The sequence below is a fragment of the Peromyscus californicus genome, unplaced genomic scaffold (assembly GCF_007827085.1).
Source record: "Peromyscus californicus insignis strain IS unplaced genomic scaffold, ASM782708v3 Scaffold_2__1_contigs__length_46816999, whole genome shotgun sequence".
Classification (NCBI taxonomy): Eukaryota; Metazoa; Chordata; class Mammalia; order Rodentia; family Cricetidae; genus Peromyscus; species Peromyscus californicus.
Window position 1 is genome coordinate 25,129,200 of NW_026294540.1, and position 16,735 is coordinate 25,145,934.

The following is a 16,735-nucleotide window of genomic DNA, read 5'->3' on the forward strand; positions in this document are numbered from 1 at the left end:
TACTTCTGGTGGCCTCTTTCCCTGGATGTGGGTTTCGCAATCTTCTCTTGTTTTGGTGGCCTCTTTTTGGACCGCTCTGGTTTGTCTGGGAGACTTAGCTGGAGAGAAGAACCAGGGAGACCCTCTCTCTCTCTTTTATTTTTCTGTTTGTTTTTGGAGGCAGGGTCACACAGCCCAGGCTGGCTTTAGACATGCTGTGTAGCCAAGGATGACCTTGAACTTGTGACCTTCTTGCCTCCACCTCTCCAGGGGCTGGGGTTACAGACTGTGTGCCAGCGTGACTGGTTTTTGAAGAGCTGGGGGTGAAACCTAGGGCTTTGTGCAATGCTAGGCCAATGGAGAGCCTGGGAAACTGAGGCAGGACATGTGCTCTCACGGTGCCCACTGAAAGCATGGAGGTTCAGAGACACCCAGTCCCAGAGACCAGAAATAGCTCAGAGCAAGCATTCCGTCATCAATGCTAGACATGTAGTGGGACTTTGGCAAGGGACAGCAGGAGGGCTCTGGGTATGTGGAGGACTGGAACTTGCTCACCTGGACCTGGAGAGATTTATTGTTGACATTACCACTGAGACAGAGTCTCAGGCAGCTCGGACAAACCTCATTCAACCTTGCAATGTAGCAGAGGCCAGCCTGGGTACTCTTTGTCCTCACTGTGCCCCCTGCTCTAGGGACCCCAGGACCCAGCCCGTCTGGGACACCATGTAGCCTGGCCTCCTTCCCCATGCTGGCTTCCTAAAGGGTTTCCGTTCTTTTCATTCCCATTGTTCTCTCAGCTGCCTGCCTGATTTTGCAGGCCCTGACCTACCCTCACAGGCCAGGCTGGGAGGCGCACAAACCGGCCCAGCTGGAGAGTGGGGGCACAAAGCCGGGCTCCGGCTTCTTATTGTTGTTGTTGATGATGATGATGATGGACACATGCTCACCTTGCATGCGTGAAGCCTTAGCCTGGCACGCACGACGCCATCCCCAGCAGTGCATAACCCAAGTGTGGGAGTGCACGCCTGTAATCCCAGTGCTTGGGAGATAGATGCAGGAAGATCAGGAGTTCAAATTCACCCTTGACTATAGACAGAGTTCAAGGCTAGTCTGGGCCACATGGGACTCTGTCTCAAAAAGAAAAGGCAGGATCTCATTATGCATCCTAAACTGTCCTCAAACTTTTGGTCCCCCTGCCTCAGCTTCCTGAGGGGTGGGATTTCAGGCACAAGCCACTATGCTGGGCTCAGGTTAATTCCCACTACAGGAATATGGGAGTGGGGGGTGTGTGGGGGGGGGGGTACCTCTTCTGGGCATTCTTGGTAGAGGTGCTAAGTAGGAGCTCTCTGAGAAGGTTCTGACAGCCCTGTGTTTGTACCCTGGCTGGGACACTTCTGCTGAGCCTCAGTTTCCTCAACTGTAAAATGGGAGTGATAAGGGACTCTCCCCCAAAAGAAGTTGGGGGCAGTATGTGGGATGTGACATTATCAAGTCTATTTCTCGGATGTGGTGGCTCGTGTCTATAATCCCAGCACTTGGCGGGTAGAGTACTAGCACCCTGGAGGCCGAAGCAGGGAGTCTCCAGGACAAGTTGGTTAGCTAGGCTGCTTGCCAAATCAGCATGATCTGGGGTCAAGGGGATGCCCCATTTTGTTTCGTTTTAAGATTTATTTGTTTTTATTTTATGAGTGTGAATGTTTTGTTGCATGTATGTCTGTGCACCAGGTGTGCCAAGTACCTACGGAGGCCAGAAGAGGGCGTCAGATTCCCTCTGGAACTGGAGTTACAGACAGTTGTGAGCTGCCCTGTGGGTGCCGGGAATAGAACCTCAGTCCTCTGGAAGAGCAGTCAGTGCTCGTAACTGCTGAGCCATCGCTCCAGCTCCCAAGGGATGATACCCCATCTTAACACACAAAGATGAAAGCAGCTGAGGAAGAACCCTGACATCAACATCTGGCTTACACACACACACACACACACACACACACACACACACACACACACACACACAAACACACATACCCACACACACAAACACACATACCCACACACGTGTGTGTGTGTGTCCACCATCTGACAAAACAACAAAAACAAAAACAAACACACACAAGCATACCATACACGCCTACACACGAAAAATAGATGCAATGAATAAGAAAATTCTTGCCCGTGTCGGTTATTATTCACAAGTGTCTCCGACGCATGTGTTGGCTAACTCACATTTTCCGTGGCCAGGGAGGGGCAAGGCAAGTCTTTCGATCTTAGCTGCTTGCGGCTCCAGGGCCCCAGGCTAGAGGTTGCAGCTGTAAAGAATTCCTTTCAATCGGGTCCAGTGATGCTCCGATAAGCCTGGACCACAGGATACAGCATCACCAGGCCGAGGAGGCTGTAAGCCAGCACCAGAGCAGAGGTCATTCAAAGCAGGCAGGCTCTGGACTGGGGAGGGGGGGACCTCTATTCTCCGTGGTCCCAGTATCATTCTTTTTCTCTTGTTTTCTTCCTCACACCTACCTGCTCATCCACCCTGCCCATCAAACATCTGTTCTCTATCCCATGGTTGTGTACACACGCACATACACACGCACACACAGACAGACAGACAGACAGACAGACAGACACACACACACACACACACACACACACACACACACACACACCCTCCACAGGACTCTTAACAGGCTCAGGAGAGGATGGGAACAATGTAAGAGCCGGAGGATGGGGTATAGTGCTCTGAAATGTTGTCTTCCAGACAAGTCGTGAGTGTTACACTCTTGAACCCATCCGCACAAGATGGAGCCTCCAAACCATCCATCATGGGTGCGGGAGGGGTTCACAAGGTCCTGCCCCTCTCCAAAGATCTACAAGTAATGAATGGTTGCTGGGGGAGGGAGAGAGATTTTCTTCAGTGGTGTAGCCTCTGGTAAGCTGCCTCTGCTCTGGTAAATAGCTGAGCTCCTGGAAGCAACTCTAAACTCACTGGGTCACACACACACACACACACACACACACACACACACACACACACGTGACATGGAAGTAGAGGGGGGACTAGTTGGGAAGAGGAAGGGGACCACCAGGATTAGGAGGGGGACAAGAAAGGGTGTTGAGGGTGACTAGGATCAAAATGCATTACACATACTATGAAAATGTCACGACAAAACCCATTACTACGGATTTAATAATTGCTAACATGAAACAGAAGAATAATGTCTGCCATATTCCTGACAGAGAAGCCTGGACCCATCCCTTCGTGACAGGGGGTGTGGCTTTGGAGTCCCAAGTGTTTTAGCTCATGATGGTTGTCTATCTTGAAGCCAGAAGGACTAGGGCCAAGCAAGACGGCTCAGCAGGTCAAGTCACCTGATGACCTGAGTTGAATTCCCCGGGACCCATGTTGTGGAAGGAAAGAACCGAGTCCCAGAAGCTGTCCCGTAACTACCACGTGTGCAATATGGCATGTATGCATGAGCGTGCACACACATCCAGTAAATACATGTAATTTTTAAAAGTAGTTATTAATGACTGAACTGAACACAGCCAGTTACGGGGCTGATAATATGGCTCGGTCAGTGGTGTATTTGCCTAGTAGTGCACAGGAGGATCAGGAATCAGCCTCAGTTACATGGGGAATCTGAGGACAGCCTGGGCTACATGAAACCCCGTCTCATTAAAAAAAAAATCCAGTTGTGGTGATGTTGAGTCCCTGCTCAGAAGGCCCCTTACCTTTGGGGTCCTCATCTTTTCCACAGGCTAGCCCAGTTCCCTCCAGCTGTCTTCTTTCCCAGTCTCTTCTCATCTGAGTCTCAAGGATCTGGGGACACCACCTGCTCCTGCTAGCCAAGCGTGGAAGTTGTCATTGGAGGGTTAGGCTCAGTGTCGTTCCCGTGAGGTGGGCTCCAAGGCAGGGACCCAAGGCTGTCCCCCCTCCCTTCCCGTTAGGGGAACTCCAAGAGAGGGCATGTGGACAGGCAATCCAGTGGTCCCAGAGGCTCTTTTAAGTAATGCCAACAGCCTCTCTCGGGTGGGCTAGTGCAGAGTGGCAGCTGTCACCAATCCGGACAAGGGACATGTGCGCAAAGTATGTTAAGCTGAGTCTGTTGCCAAGGCAAGCCCTTCAGGCAAAGCCCTGAGAACAGTGCCTGTCAGAAAGTCTGGGGAAACTCTCTGAAAAAAGGACCCCTACCTCAGGGCAAGGACCCCAGACAGACAGTGGAGATGGTGGCCGAGACAGCTCCTGACCCAGCTGGACACGGGCTCCAGCCCTCCAGATGTGCAGCCAGCATTCCGCTGTGGAGACGGGGCGGAGCAGCAACAAGGGCCCAGATGGGCCGTGTTAACCTAGAAACAGCTCTTCATGTCCAGATGCTCTGTGTTTAGCCAGCAAGCCAGCTTTGGTCTCCAGATGTGAGCCTGGGCTGGGGGGTGGGGAGTACATCACCCCAGATGTGCACATGGTGAACAAGAATGGCTGCAGGATCCAGCTGCTGCATCAGGGACCCGGGGGCTGGGCTTGAATTTCTCTATTCTAATATTTAGACTAGGGGGTGCCATCCAGCACCCCTGATCCCAACACTCTGGCCCCTAGATCAAGAAAGCTTTAAGATTCACAAATGCTAAGTTCCAGACGCCGGCAGAGCCCTGTGGTAGAAATAAGAACCAAGCCTGACTGGCCCAGGGCTCTACGAGCCAGACACTGGTCAAAAATGAGCCTCAGTTGAGACAAAGGGTCCGAGGTCCCTCTGAGTGCAGGTAACTCAAGCTGGAGGTGTGGTTCCGTTGGTAGGGTGCTTGCCTGGCATGTATGAAGCACTGAGTTTGATCCCTAGCATTGTATACACTGGTCCTGATGACTCTTGCCTGGAATACCAGCATTTGAGAGGTGGAAGCAGGAGGGTCAGAAGTTCAAAGCCAGGTTTAGCCACAGAGTAAGTTCGAGACCAGCTTGGGCATGCGCGAACACACACACACACACACACACACACACACACACACACACACACACCAGCCAATTAATAAATGTAGGTTTTTAAATATTTCGATTGCTTTACTATTATTTTTTATTGTTTATGCGTATGGCTGTTTGGCACGCTTGTATGTCTGTGCACCACATGTACGCCTACTACCCAAGAAGGTCAGAAGAGGGTATCAGATCCTCTGAAACTGGAGTTACAGACGATTGTGAGCCGTCATGGGGGTGCTCGGATTTGAACCCAGGTCCTCTAGAAAAGTAGACAGTGCTCTTAACCACTGAGCCATCTCTCCAGCCCCTACATGCAATTTTTCTTTTTTAAGTTTGAAGAACTGCCCAAGTAGAACCTCCCACCCCCAATCTCCTACCACCAGGGGCAGAAATTTAAAAAGCAAAGGTCACAAGACAAGAAGGAAACCTCGCCGGGCAGTGGTGGCGCACGCCTTTAATCCCAGCACTCGGGAGGCAGAGCCAGGCGGATCTCTGTGAGTTCGAGGCCAGCCTGGTCTACAGAGTGAGATCCAGGAAAGGCGCAAAGCTACACAGAGAAACCCTGTCTCGAAAAACAAACAAACAAAAAAATAAATAAAATAAAATAAAAATAAAAAATAAAGAAGGAAACCTCATCCTCTCCCGAATCCGAGGCAGGAAGGCATGGGGGGGGGGGCCATTGGAGGTCAAAGGTCAAGCCTACCTCCCCACAAGGCGGTAGAGAGGCCTGTACATAGACAACAGCCCCCGAGACCTGCTGAGGAAGAAAGCTATAAAATGGGCTGTAAGGTGTACATTGGGCTCTTTATGACCCGCTGGGGACGACATGGCCGCCATCCCGTGGCCTGGGTGGGGAGTCTAGCCAGGGAGCCTCCAGGCTGAGGCATGAAGTCCTCTAAAAGGCTGTGTCAGGCCAGGGCTCTGGGGAGGGGGCCGCGCCTCTCGTCTCTGGCAAGCCTCACCTGGTGCCAAGCCCAGAGCTGGGACTGCTGAGAGAGACTGTCAGTTCTGAGTGGAGTATGGGGGCCCCGGAGGGGGGATGTCATCCACAGAGGAGCCCCCTCACGCCCCACAAGCCTGAGACCCTGGGGGAAGATGATGGAGACTGCTCTCACGGCCATCAGAGTGGGGGGGCAGTCTCAGGTGGAAAGTTACCCGGGCTTGGGTGGGCTTGGTGGGCAGTTAATCTCTGGAGTGCCCACCGCACACTCACACAGGGATAACTAGGATTCCATCCCTGAATTGGGGGGGACCTTGATCATCCTCCCCCCCATTCTCTATGGTTATGTCTGAGGTGCTCACTGCAGTCAGCCCCCTATATAGCTTCTGAAGCCATTGCCTTATTTGGGGTCAGATGGGGTGAGGACCAGGGACACAGGGAGACACTTAAACATCAGTCCCCCTCACCCGGGCCCCAGAGAGGAGAGAGGGTTGGGAGCGGGTGCTGGTAAAGGGGGTCAGTGTAGGGCCGGAGACTGGGGCTGGGGGCCCTCTGGCAGTCGCGGCGGGACAGCCAAGGGCCCTGTGTGTCTTGGCCGAGCGGGACCCCTAGGCCTCCAGGTATGTAACAATTCTAGCCGTTTCCTGTCGTAATAATGAGAAAGGGGTTGGTATAAATATACGCGAAGCATAAATAAATACAGGCCGGGCCGAGGCTGCATAGCAGACAGATTGCGTGGAAGTGCCGGCCAGCCCTCCAGCCTGCTCCCCCCCTGCCTGCGGCCTCCCTCCCTCCACGCTTCTCCCCACTTGCTCTCTCGCAGCAGGCCAGAGCCCACTCCACACTCCAAAGCCTGAGAAAGATTGAACTGGTGACCCTCAGCCGCAGGACCTCGGAGTCTCTATCAGTGGACCATGGCCCCTGGGAAGCCAGTGGGCCTTAGAAGAGACAGCCAGGGCCACGGGGCCGGCTGGGAGGGTCGCGACATACGCATGGACTAAAGAATAGCCCTGTGGGGGTTGGGGTGCTGTAGCTGATCACACGTGGGGAAACTGAGGCTGACAGGCACTTCATGTAGCTAAAAATGTCCAGAGCTAGACTCCAACCCAAGGGGTTCTCACTCCGGGGTGTCTACTTTACGCACTGTTATGAGGCCTCTGAAGGGCTGGGGCGATGGCTCAGTGGATATGCTTGCCACAAAAGCATGAGGTCCTGAGTTCAAATCTCCAGAGCCCACATAAAACCAGGCACAATAGCACCCAGCCCCAGTGCTCCTGGGGTGAGATAGGAAGTGGGGGACATGAGAACCTCTTGGCCAGCTGCCCTGGTATATAAAGTGGGGAGCACGAGACTGTCTTTTTTGGTTTGTTGTTTTGTTTTGTTTTTTTTGAGACAGGGTCTCACTATGTAGTACTGGCTGCCCTGGAACTCACTCTATAGGCCGGGCTGGCCTTGAACTCACAGAGATCCACCCGCCTCTGCCTCTGGGATTAAAGGCTTTTTGCCATCACTGCCTGTCTTAACTGAAGAAGGAGGCAAAGACCAGAACCCGAGATTGTCCTCTGATCTCTACACGTGTGCCGTGGTCCACATACCATACTCACACATGGACGTGTTTCTAAAATTCCTTCCCCCAGGGAAATACGAACATCTATCTCTCCTTCCTAGAGTCCCACCAACACAGCAAGGTTCCATTCCACCGAAGTTCACCCCAGGGGACTGAGTTAATTAGGCTTACTCAGTTTGAGTGAAGGATTCTGGGCAGGAGAATGGGTGATTCCAAAGCAGCTACCCTGGAGTCTGCTTCCCTGCATGGCTGATATAGATGGTGCTCCCTCCCCCAGTCTTCCCCGGCCTGTGTACTCCGGCCCTCCCAAAGTCATGTGCAATTAGGGCAGGACAGCATACACATGGCGGCAGGGGAGGGATGGCTGGAATTTCAGGTGAGAGGGTCCCTTGAGCCTCCTCACCCCTCATTCTATGAGAGCACACCAACAGTCAGCCAACCCAGCCACGAGAATCTCTCGGGCACATGGACACAGCAGGGCTGATCGTAGGAAGAGGGCTGGTTGTTCATCTTGGATGACAATTCAACAATGTGGGGGAGGGGAGGGGGAGGGCGGGGGAGGGCAGCAACAAGGCTATTCTAATCCTTTCTCCCAAATCCTGGTCCCAGGCCACCAGGGTCTTTAAAAGGCTGGGGAATTTGTCTCCAAGGCTCTAAAGCAAATACAGCAATATCCTGGGGCCAGGGATCCCTGGGGTCAGATTCCATGCAGCAGTGCTAGGGCTGTGTACACAAGAGGCCTAACCAGTCTGCAGCTTCAGGCTAGCTTTCTGCTGGGGCTTTCCTTGGGAAGGAGGTGGGGTGGAGGCCCGGTGGGCTCTCCCTTATCATACTGTATACACAGGGGAAACTGAGGCCCAGACAGGGCAGAGCTTCATCCAAGATCACACGGAAAGGCAAGAATTCCCCAGTGAGGGGCTGGGGTGTGGCTCAGTGGTAGAGGCACCTGCCTAGAATTCCCCAGTGAGGGGCTGGGGTGTGGCTCAGTGGGAGAGCACCTGCCTAGAATCCCCCAGTGAGGGGCTGGGGTGTGGCTCAGTGGTAGAGCACCAGCCTACCCTGGAAATGGCCTCGGATTTCATCTCCAGGAGGAATGAGAATAAACAACACAAAACAAATACTTGGAAGGCTGAGACAGGAGGCTTGTGAGGTTGAAATCACAAGGCTACATAGTAAGACCCCATCACACACACACACACACACACACACACACACACACACACACACACACACACACACAAAGTAAATAACTATAAAAGTTAGCCAGGCATGGTGGTGTGTGCCTATAATCCTAGCTCTCAAGAACCAGAGGCAGGAGAATTGAGTGAATTTGAGGCCTGACTAGGCTATGTAGCCAGATCCTGGGTCCCAAACTAAACTATAAAATAAAATAAGGGCTGTAGAGACAGCTCAGTTAGTAAAGTATATGCTATGTATGTATGAAGCCTGGCCTCAACCCCCAAACCCCGTGTTAAAAAGGCTAGGTGTGTGGTACAGGACTGCAATCCTAGCCCTGGGAAGGTAGAGACAGAGGGCTCCCTGGGGAATCCATGGCCAGACAGTCTAGCAAAACCAGCAAGCCTCATTCGCAATGAGAGAGAGGTAGAAAGTAACAGAGGGGGCCAACCTCTGGCCGCCACAAGTACCTGCATGTATGCACATGTGCGCGCGTGTGCGTGCACACACACACACACACACACACACGCACACACACACACATGCATGCACACATGCACACACACACACACACACACACACACACACACACACACACACAGAACTACTAAAAGGAAAAACATGCCAGTATCACACATACGCTCACCTCAGTTCAGTGCCAGGGCTGATGCCACCCCAGCCCAAACCCCACCTTATTTAGCACTGTGTCCCCTGCTCAGACTTTTGTCACCTCCCCTCCTCTCCCTCTCTGGGCTTTGAACCTCTCTCCACTTGTTTGCCCACCCTGTTCTAGCCCGGGTGCCCTGAGGCCTACCTTGACCCCAAGCAGCTCAAACACCTTCCTGCGCCTGGAAACCCAGGTTTCCCAGCAATTTGTGGGTGCTCTGGAATCTAGGAGAAGCTGCCCTTTACTCAGGAGCTCATAGCTGTCACACACACACACACACACACACACACACACACACACACACACACCCCAATAACTGTTCTACCCTGAACAAAGAAACCACTGGCTGTCTCTCGAAGGCAGGTAAGTTGCTCCTTGGACTTGGAGGAACGACCTGCAAGACACAGCTAGCCTAGACATTTGCAGTCATCAGGGAGGCACTAGCTGCCTTGAAAATGAGGAAGGGGGTATTTGGTGGGAGTGGGGTAACCAAGGTTCTCTGACCCTCCCTGCACACACATGGGCGCCAGTTCTTGAGCTAGGGAAAGGGGTGGGGGAGGGGATGGCTGACTCTCAGAAAACCAGCCCCTCCTCTTTTCTCCTAAGAATCACTCACCTAAGACCCAGGCCAGAGCCTGAGCTAGAATGCGTCTGAAGGACCCTGCCCTCACTCACCAGTGAGGGGCTGTGGAGGCTGGATCAGTCTTCTCATGCCTGGGTGGGGAGATTGACAGTCTTTCCGTGATGTGACATTTTTGGAGACAGGGAAGAATAGACTTGTGGATTTGTGGACGAATGGAGGGAAGGGTGGACAGATATATCTGGGAATAGATAGATGGACTTGGGGGTGAGGGGATAGAAGAATGAATTTGGGGGTAGATGGATGGGTGGGTGGGGTAGGGTTGGTGAACTTTTGGATGGAGAGGATAGATGGGTGAATTTGAGATGGTTGGAGGGATGGAGAGATGGATGAATTTTGAGTGGATGGAGGGATGATGATGCATAGATGGAGGGAGGGAGGGAGGGAGGGAGGGAGGGAGGGAGGGAGGGTCCTATGGATGGATTGGCAGGTGTGCAGATGAATGGTGAGTGGGGAGATTGAGAGCTTTGTGTGAGGGAATGAAAGAGCTACTTCCAGACTTTCTTGAGAGTGATGCTCGCAAGAATTGGTCTACATCTCTAAACTGTGAGGTCCTGGCACCCCCCAGAGGCCAGAGTCTCTAACTGCCCAGTTCCCTTTAAGCCCCTGGAGAACTGAAAACCAAGGGCGTAGATTTAGTTAGAAGCCCGGGAAGCAAGGCCACCTGGAGACCTGAGCTGGCTGGGACATGTTCCGTGACCTTGGAAATGACCAATCCCCAAGGCTCAATTTTCTTGTGTGGAAAATGATAGTCAAGCCAGAGGCTGGGGTTGCTAGGAGACAATCCAAACCATATGTAAAGTGTCTGAGGAAGTTGATATGCGATACCTGAAAGGGGCTTGGGGAATGTGATTTCCATCCCAGAGGTGCCTGGGCCTGGGATTTCATCCATGTGTACCCAAGGACAAGCACACACAGATACACACATGCACACATGTGACACAGAATAGCTTTCCAGTCCAGCTAGGTAGAAGGATGATGAGTCCGAAAGGCAGGTGGGGGACACATTTATTCTCCGGGAGTTTCAGGCTGGGATGGGAGGGGCCCAGCCTCAGTGGTGGATTCTGGAATTAAGAACTGAGGCGAGGGGGGCCCTGAGGTCTCCTGGGACTTGGTTTCCTGAGCCTGGGCCAGTTGGGCTGTGTGTTCGAAGGCAGCCTGAAGCAGGTGGGAAGCAAGGCAGGTGACCCAAGTGACAAGGTAGGCCAGGTTCCAGGAGGTGAGTGTGGTCATGCGCTCCACCCATAGGTAGAGGCGTCTCAGGAGTGCCAGGGTTTCCAGCAACACAGAATTCTGCAGGAGGGTCCAGGCAAGCAAGAGCGTGGGTAAGGAAGGGCCAAAGGAACGGCTCAGAAAACTGAGTTTGAGCCCCAGTACCCACATGGTAGGAGAGAAACAAATCTTGTTTTTCTTGGACACCCACTTGTGTGCTGGCACAAGTATTCCTACACACATATGTGTGCACACACAAATGAATAATAATAATTTTTTTAAGTAACATTCTATGGGGCTGGAGAGATAGGTTAATGGGTAAGAGCATAAACCGCTCTTGCAGGGGACTTCAGTTCAGTTCCCATTATCCACATCAGGTGGCTCACAGCTCCTTGTAACACCAGCTCCAGGGAATCTGATGTCCTCTTCTGGTTTCTGGGGACGCCTGCATGTGCACACACACATGCACATGCACACACACACACACATACACACACACACACACACAAATACAAACAATTACACACGAACACTCACACACTCTATTTAAAAATAAGAATAAAAAATTAGAAAGAAAAAGAGCTTGCTAGGGACTGGAGAGATGGCTCAGCGGTTAAGAGCACTGGCTGCTCTTCCAGAGGTCCTGAGTTCAATTCCCAGCAACCACAGGGTGGCTCACAACCATCTGTAATGAGATCTGGCGCCCTCTTCTGGCAGGCAGGCATACTCGCAAGCAGAACACTATACATAACAAATAAATCTTTAAAAAAGAGAAGAGAGAGAGAGAGAGAGAGAGAGAGAGAGAGAGAGAGAGAAAGAAAGAAAGAAAGAAAGAAAGAAAGAAAGAAAGAAAGAAAGAAAGAAAGAAAGAAAGAAAAAGAACATGCTAAGTGGGCCCCAGGACCTGCCCATGGCCAGTACTGAGCGCTCTTGATCACAGCCAGAGTCCCCAGCCTATCAGCATCCCCAGCCTGCATCCCTGTCAACCCACCTGGCTGGGCAGCCAGCCCAGACTGAAGTGATGAGCTTTCTGTACCAGCCTCCAGGTCAACAGCAGCATCAGCAAGGCCACCAGCATCAGGCTATGCAGACAGGAGATAAACAGGTCCCTGAAGGTGGTGGCTGCAGACAGGCCCAGAGGTTCCCAGGCACCTAGGTGCCCCAGGGCCAGTCTCACAGTATGAGTGCAGCACAGCCCGACTTTGTATGCCAGCCTGGGTCCGCAGAGCAGCAACCACAGCGGGGCCCACAGCAATGCCAGTCCAGCTCGAAGGGCCAAGCTCAGGATGCAGGTTATGATGACTCCCAGAAGCTGGTGGGTCTGGTCACGGCCGGAGCCCCGGGCCTCCTGGGCCAGCCCCGACACCCACTGCTGAAAGACAGCCATCTTCAGGAGCAGGAAGCGGTACAAGTGCGTGCGGTTCTGGAGCAGCTGCAGGAAGACAGGGACACCAGCGTTACCAGTGCCGCCCAACTGGGTGGAACCCAACCTGTGCTTTAGACATAGGGGCTGCCCAGTCACTGTGGGCCGAGTCTCGGTTCACTTGACTGCACAAGAAAAGTCCCTCTTTTATTTGATTGATTGGTGATGGATTGATTGATTGATTGATTGATTGATTTGACTTTGGTTTCTTTTGTGACAGGGTCTCTCTATGTAGTCCTGATGGTCCTGGAGATCACAAAGCTCCTCCAGCCTTTGCCTCCCTGAGTGCTAGGGTTAAAGGTGTGCGCCACCACCGCCCGGCCTATAATCTTTAAAGAGTGACTTCCAAGCATGGGGATGTAGCTCAGCTGTGGATAAAACCAAGAAACGTGGTACATGCCTGCAGACTCAGCAGTTGGGAGGTAGAGGCAGAAAGATCAAGAATTCAAGGTTTTCTTTGGCTCCATAGGAAGTTCAAAGCTAGCCTAGTCTACAGGAAACCAAGCAAAGGAACAAACAGAGATGGCTCAGTGGTTAAAGCTCTTGCCCCACAAGCCTGGTGACCTCAATATGATCCCGGAACCTGTGCAAAGGAAGGAAAGAACCAACGCCCCCAAATCTTCCTCTGACTTCCACATGGGTGCTACAACCCCCAACACACACAATAATAATAAATAATAAAAACAACTGGGTGGTAATGGAGAATGCCTTTAATCCCAGCACTTGGGGGCAGAGGCAGGTGGATCTCTGTGAGTTCAAGGCCAGCCTGGTCTACAGAGCGAGATCCAGGACAGCCAAGGCTACACAGAGAGATCCTGTCTCAAAAAAAAACCAAACAAACAAATTAAAAACAAATAGGTAGATGTGACCTCCCCCTTAACTCTACAGGATTTGAATACAGGCTGGCTGACTTCCCTCGAGTACCCAGGCGTGCCCCTGGTTGCCCTCGGCATCTGTAAACAAAGGTTTCATTAGGGACAGAGAGATGTCGAGACGTGGGGGAGGGGTGGCAGAGATTGATGACAGACCTCCTGTCAGGGGTAGAGGGGGGGGAGACATTAGATTTCCCGGTCTCTCATCTGAGTGGCGGGTTAACCACGAGTGTCTTCTCTTCACCAAGGATCGGGATTAAGGGGAGTGAGGTCGGGCTTGAGAATGCTTTCCTGAAGAGGAAGCCTCCCTGGTAGAGCCTAGAGCCTCCAGCCCATGGGTGACAGAGGCGATCAACCTGGACCCCCTGGCCCACAGGACCGTCAGCGTCCAGGGACTGCAGGCTCTGAAGGACCAGGATAAGAAGCCAGGCATCGGGGGGGCACACGCCTGTCGTCCCAGCGGGTCAAGAGTTCAAGGCCAGCCTGGGCTATACAGCGAATTTGAGGCTAGCCTGGGCAGCGTGGTGAGTTTGAGTCCAGCCTGGACCACATAGTGAGACAGCAGTAGGGGGGACGAGAAGTGGGGACTGGAGAAATGGCTCAGCAGTTAAGAAAGAGTGTTTCCTGCTCTAGAGCAGAGTTCGGGTCCCAGCACCCACAATAATAAGCCAGCGTGGGCATGGTCCAGGGCATCCCTGCAGCCCCAGCACCAAAGGAGTTGAAGACAGGGGGACCTCTGGGGCTTGTTAAGCTGCCAGACAAGACAAAATAAACAACCCCATCAGCTCCAAGTTCAGAGGCTGGAGGTAGAGTGATGGTGGAGGGCATCCGGGGCCTTCCTGTGGCTTCTGTGTGCGGCCACAGGCATGTGCATCCACACACATGTACACACATCACACCCACAGGCATTCACACCAGAAGGAAATAAGAAGGGGGGGAAGGGAGGGGGGACGCAGGAGGAGGGGAAGGGCAGGGAGAGGAAAGGGAAAGTGGGTCAGTGAGATGGCTCAGCAGGTAAAGGTGCTTGCTGCCAAGCCTGATGACCTGAGTTCGAAACCCAGGACCCACATGGTGGAAGGGGAGAAATGACTCCCAACACACACACACACACACACACGCACGCACACACACGCACACACACACACGCGCACACACACGCACGCACACACACACGCACACACACACGCGCACACACACACGCACACACACACACGCACGCGCGCGCACACACACGCATGCACGCACACACACACGCACGCACGCACGCACACACACACACACGCACACACACCACAAAATATTTTTTAAAGGAAAGAAAGGACCAGGTGTAATGGTGTACATATTTAGTCTCAGCGCTGGGGGAGGCAGAGGCAGGCAGATTTCCGGGAGTTCAAGGCCAGCCTGCTGTACATAGCAAGTACCAGGACAGCCAGGGCTACATAATGAGACCTTGTCTCGAAAAATACGTAAACAAAAAGAAGGAAGGAGAAGAGAGGAAAGAAAGGAGGGGGAGGGGAGGAAGGAAGATGGCTGATAGACGGCCATGCCACAGTAGTCTGGGAATGGGGCTTCTGGGAGTACGGTGGTTATTCCCTGGTGGCCAGGAACCGCTGAATCTCTCCAGGTCCCCTATCCCCACCATGCTTACCATCACAGAGAGCTTCCCAACCCGCAGCAGAATTCTGAGGAGGCTGGATCTGGCCTGGGGAGCGGCCTCCATGTCTGGCCTCCATCCATTCCTCCAGCCAGGAGAGGCAGGGTGACCTCACAGATGCCACAGGGTGGGGGTCTAGTTACCATGGGGACCCAGTTGCCACATGGGCCACTGTCCCTTTCTCTAGATCCGCTTTCCCCCCTCATCTGAGACCTCAGGTCAAATCTGGCTATGCTGTGACCACGGACCAGATGGATGGCTGATCTCTAGGATCAGTTCTTTATCTATCCTGCCTGTCTTTCTTTCTTTTTATTCATTTATTTTTTAAGAGAAGGTCTCAGGTAGCACAGGCTGGCCTCAAACCAGCTATGTAGCCAAAGATGACCTTGAAGTCCTGATCCTCCTGCCTCCACTTCCCGAAAGCTGGAACAGCAGGCATGAGTCACCACACCTAGCCTTTTTTATTTGGATTTGGTTTTTGTTTGGAGGCACACTCACCCTGTAGCCCAGGATAGCCATTCACAGCAGGTGTATTAATAGCAGGTTTAGGCTTTGGGTAACCTGTGGTTGGGGACCCCTGGGGAAACAGCTCAGAGCACATCTCAGAATCAGTCTAGTTTACCTGCCGGGCATGGATGGTGAGGAGGGAGGGAGGGAAAAAGGAAACAGAGAAGGCTGGAGGAGATGGAATCTATGGCCTTACCTTCCAGGTTGGGTCCGAGGGGAGCCAATTTGCCGCGGGAGGAGCCTCAGTTTAGCTCCCTCAACTGAGATCCCTCTGTCCTCAGCCTCCCTACCTGCCCCTTCTCTCTTCCCATCAACATCCGGCTGGAGAACGATGCACTCTGTTGGAGTTCCCCCATACAGAGGACCAGAGCACCGAGGGACCAGTGGATGCTGCCTTGCACCATGCCAGTGGGCGCCGTTCTGGATCCCCGCTGGAGAAGCATGATCGCGTCCCCCTCAGAGCAAGACCTAGAAGCACTCCGCGCGGGCGCAGTACCGCAACGCTGCCGCGTGGGGGCGGAAAACACCGCGGGGCCAGCAGGACGCGCCCGGCCTGAGAAAATTTCTGATTTTTGCCAAATCACCTGCGAGGCCGGTTTCCAGTAAGAGGCTTGTTGGGGCTCCTGAGAGCGTTCCTTGTGCATTTCCGGTCAATGCCTGGGTTACAAGAAGAGGAACCACGCAGAGATAATGAGACTCACAATCTTCAAACCACCCCACCTCCTTCCTTCCAAACCACCCCACTTCCTTCCTTCCTTCCTTCCTTCCTTCCTTCCTTCCTTCCTTCCTTCCTTCCTTCCTTCCTTCCTTCCTTCCTTCCTTCCTTCCTTCCTTCCTTCCTTCCTTCCTTCCTTCCTTCCTTCCTTCCTTCCTTCCTTCCTTCCTTCCTTCCTTCCTTCCTTCCTTCCTTCCTTCCTTCCTTCCTTCCTTCCTTCCTTCCTCTTTCTTCCTCTCCCTGCCCCCGCGCCCCCGAGACAGGGTTTCTATGTGTTGCCCTGGCTGTTCTGGAATGAGCTCTGTAGACCAGGCTGGCCTCAAACTCAGAGATCTGCTTGGCTCTGCCTCCTGAGTAATGGGATTAAAGGCATGCGCCCCACCGCCCCCCTCTTTATTTGTACAGAACTAGGGGTTGAAACCA

General features: G+C 53.0%; 1 protein-coding gene across 2 annotated transcripts; it reads right to left on the reverse strand.

The window, feature by feature from the left end:
* Positions 1-10,920: 10,920 nt before the first annotated feature.
* Tmem270 (transmembrane protein 270) lies at positions 10,921-16,462 on the reverse strand. Of its 2 annotated transcripts, XM_052754765.1 has the most exons (3): positions 15,085-15,717; positions 12,133-12,573; positions 10,921-11,222 (listed from the first exon to the last, which is right to left on the reverse strand). In XM_052754765.1, exons 1-3 carry the CDS (start codon positions 15,154-15,156, stop codon positions 10,938-10,940), a joined length of 798 nt encoding a protein of 265 aa, XP_052610725.1. In that variant the 5' UTR covers positions 15,157-15,717; the 3' UTR covers positions 10,921-10,937. The 2 variants fall into 2 exon arrangements, 1 of the variants encoding a protein (XP_052610725.1); XR_008221912.1 differs by lacking the exons at positions 10,921-11,222; positions 15,085-15,717 and adding an exon at positions 15,794-16,462 and having other exon boundaries at positions 12,461-12,573.
* Between the last annotated feature and the right edge of the window lie 273 nt (positions 16,463-16,735).

Excerpts from the sequence above, each read along its gene's own strand:
- Tmem270 (XM_052754765.1), bottom strand. The coding sequence starts at position 15,156 with ATGGAGGCCGCTCCCCAGGCCAGATCCAGCCTCCTCAGAATTCTGCTG. Across the intron at positions 12,574-15,084 it reads TTGGGAAGCTCTCTGTGATG|CTGCTCCAGAACCGCACGCA; the intron begins GTAAGCATGGTG and ends GTCTTCCTGCAG. Across the intron at positions 11,223-12,132 it reads TGGGCTGGCTGCCCAGCCAG|AATTCTGTGTTGCTGGAAAC; the intron begins GTGGGTTGACAG and ends ACCCTCCTGCAG.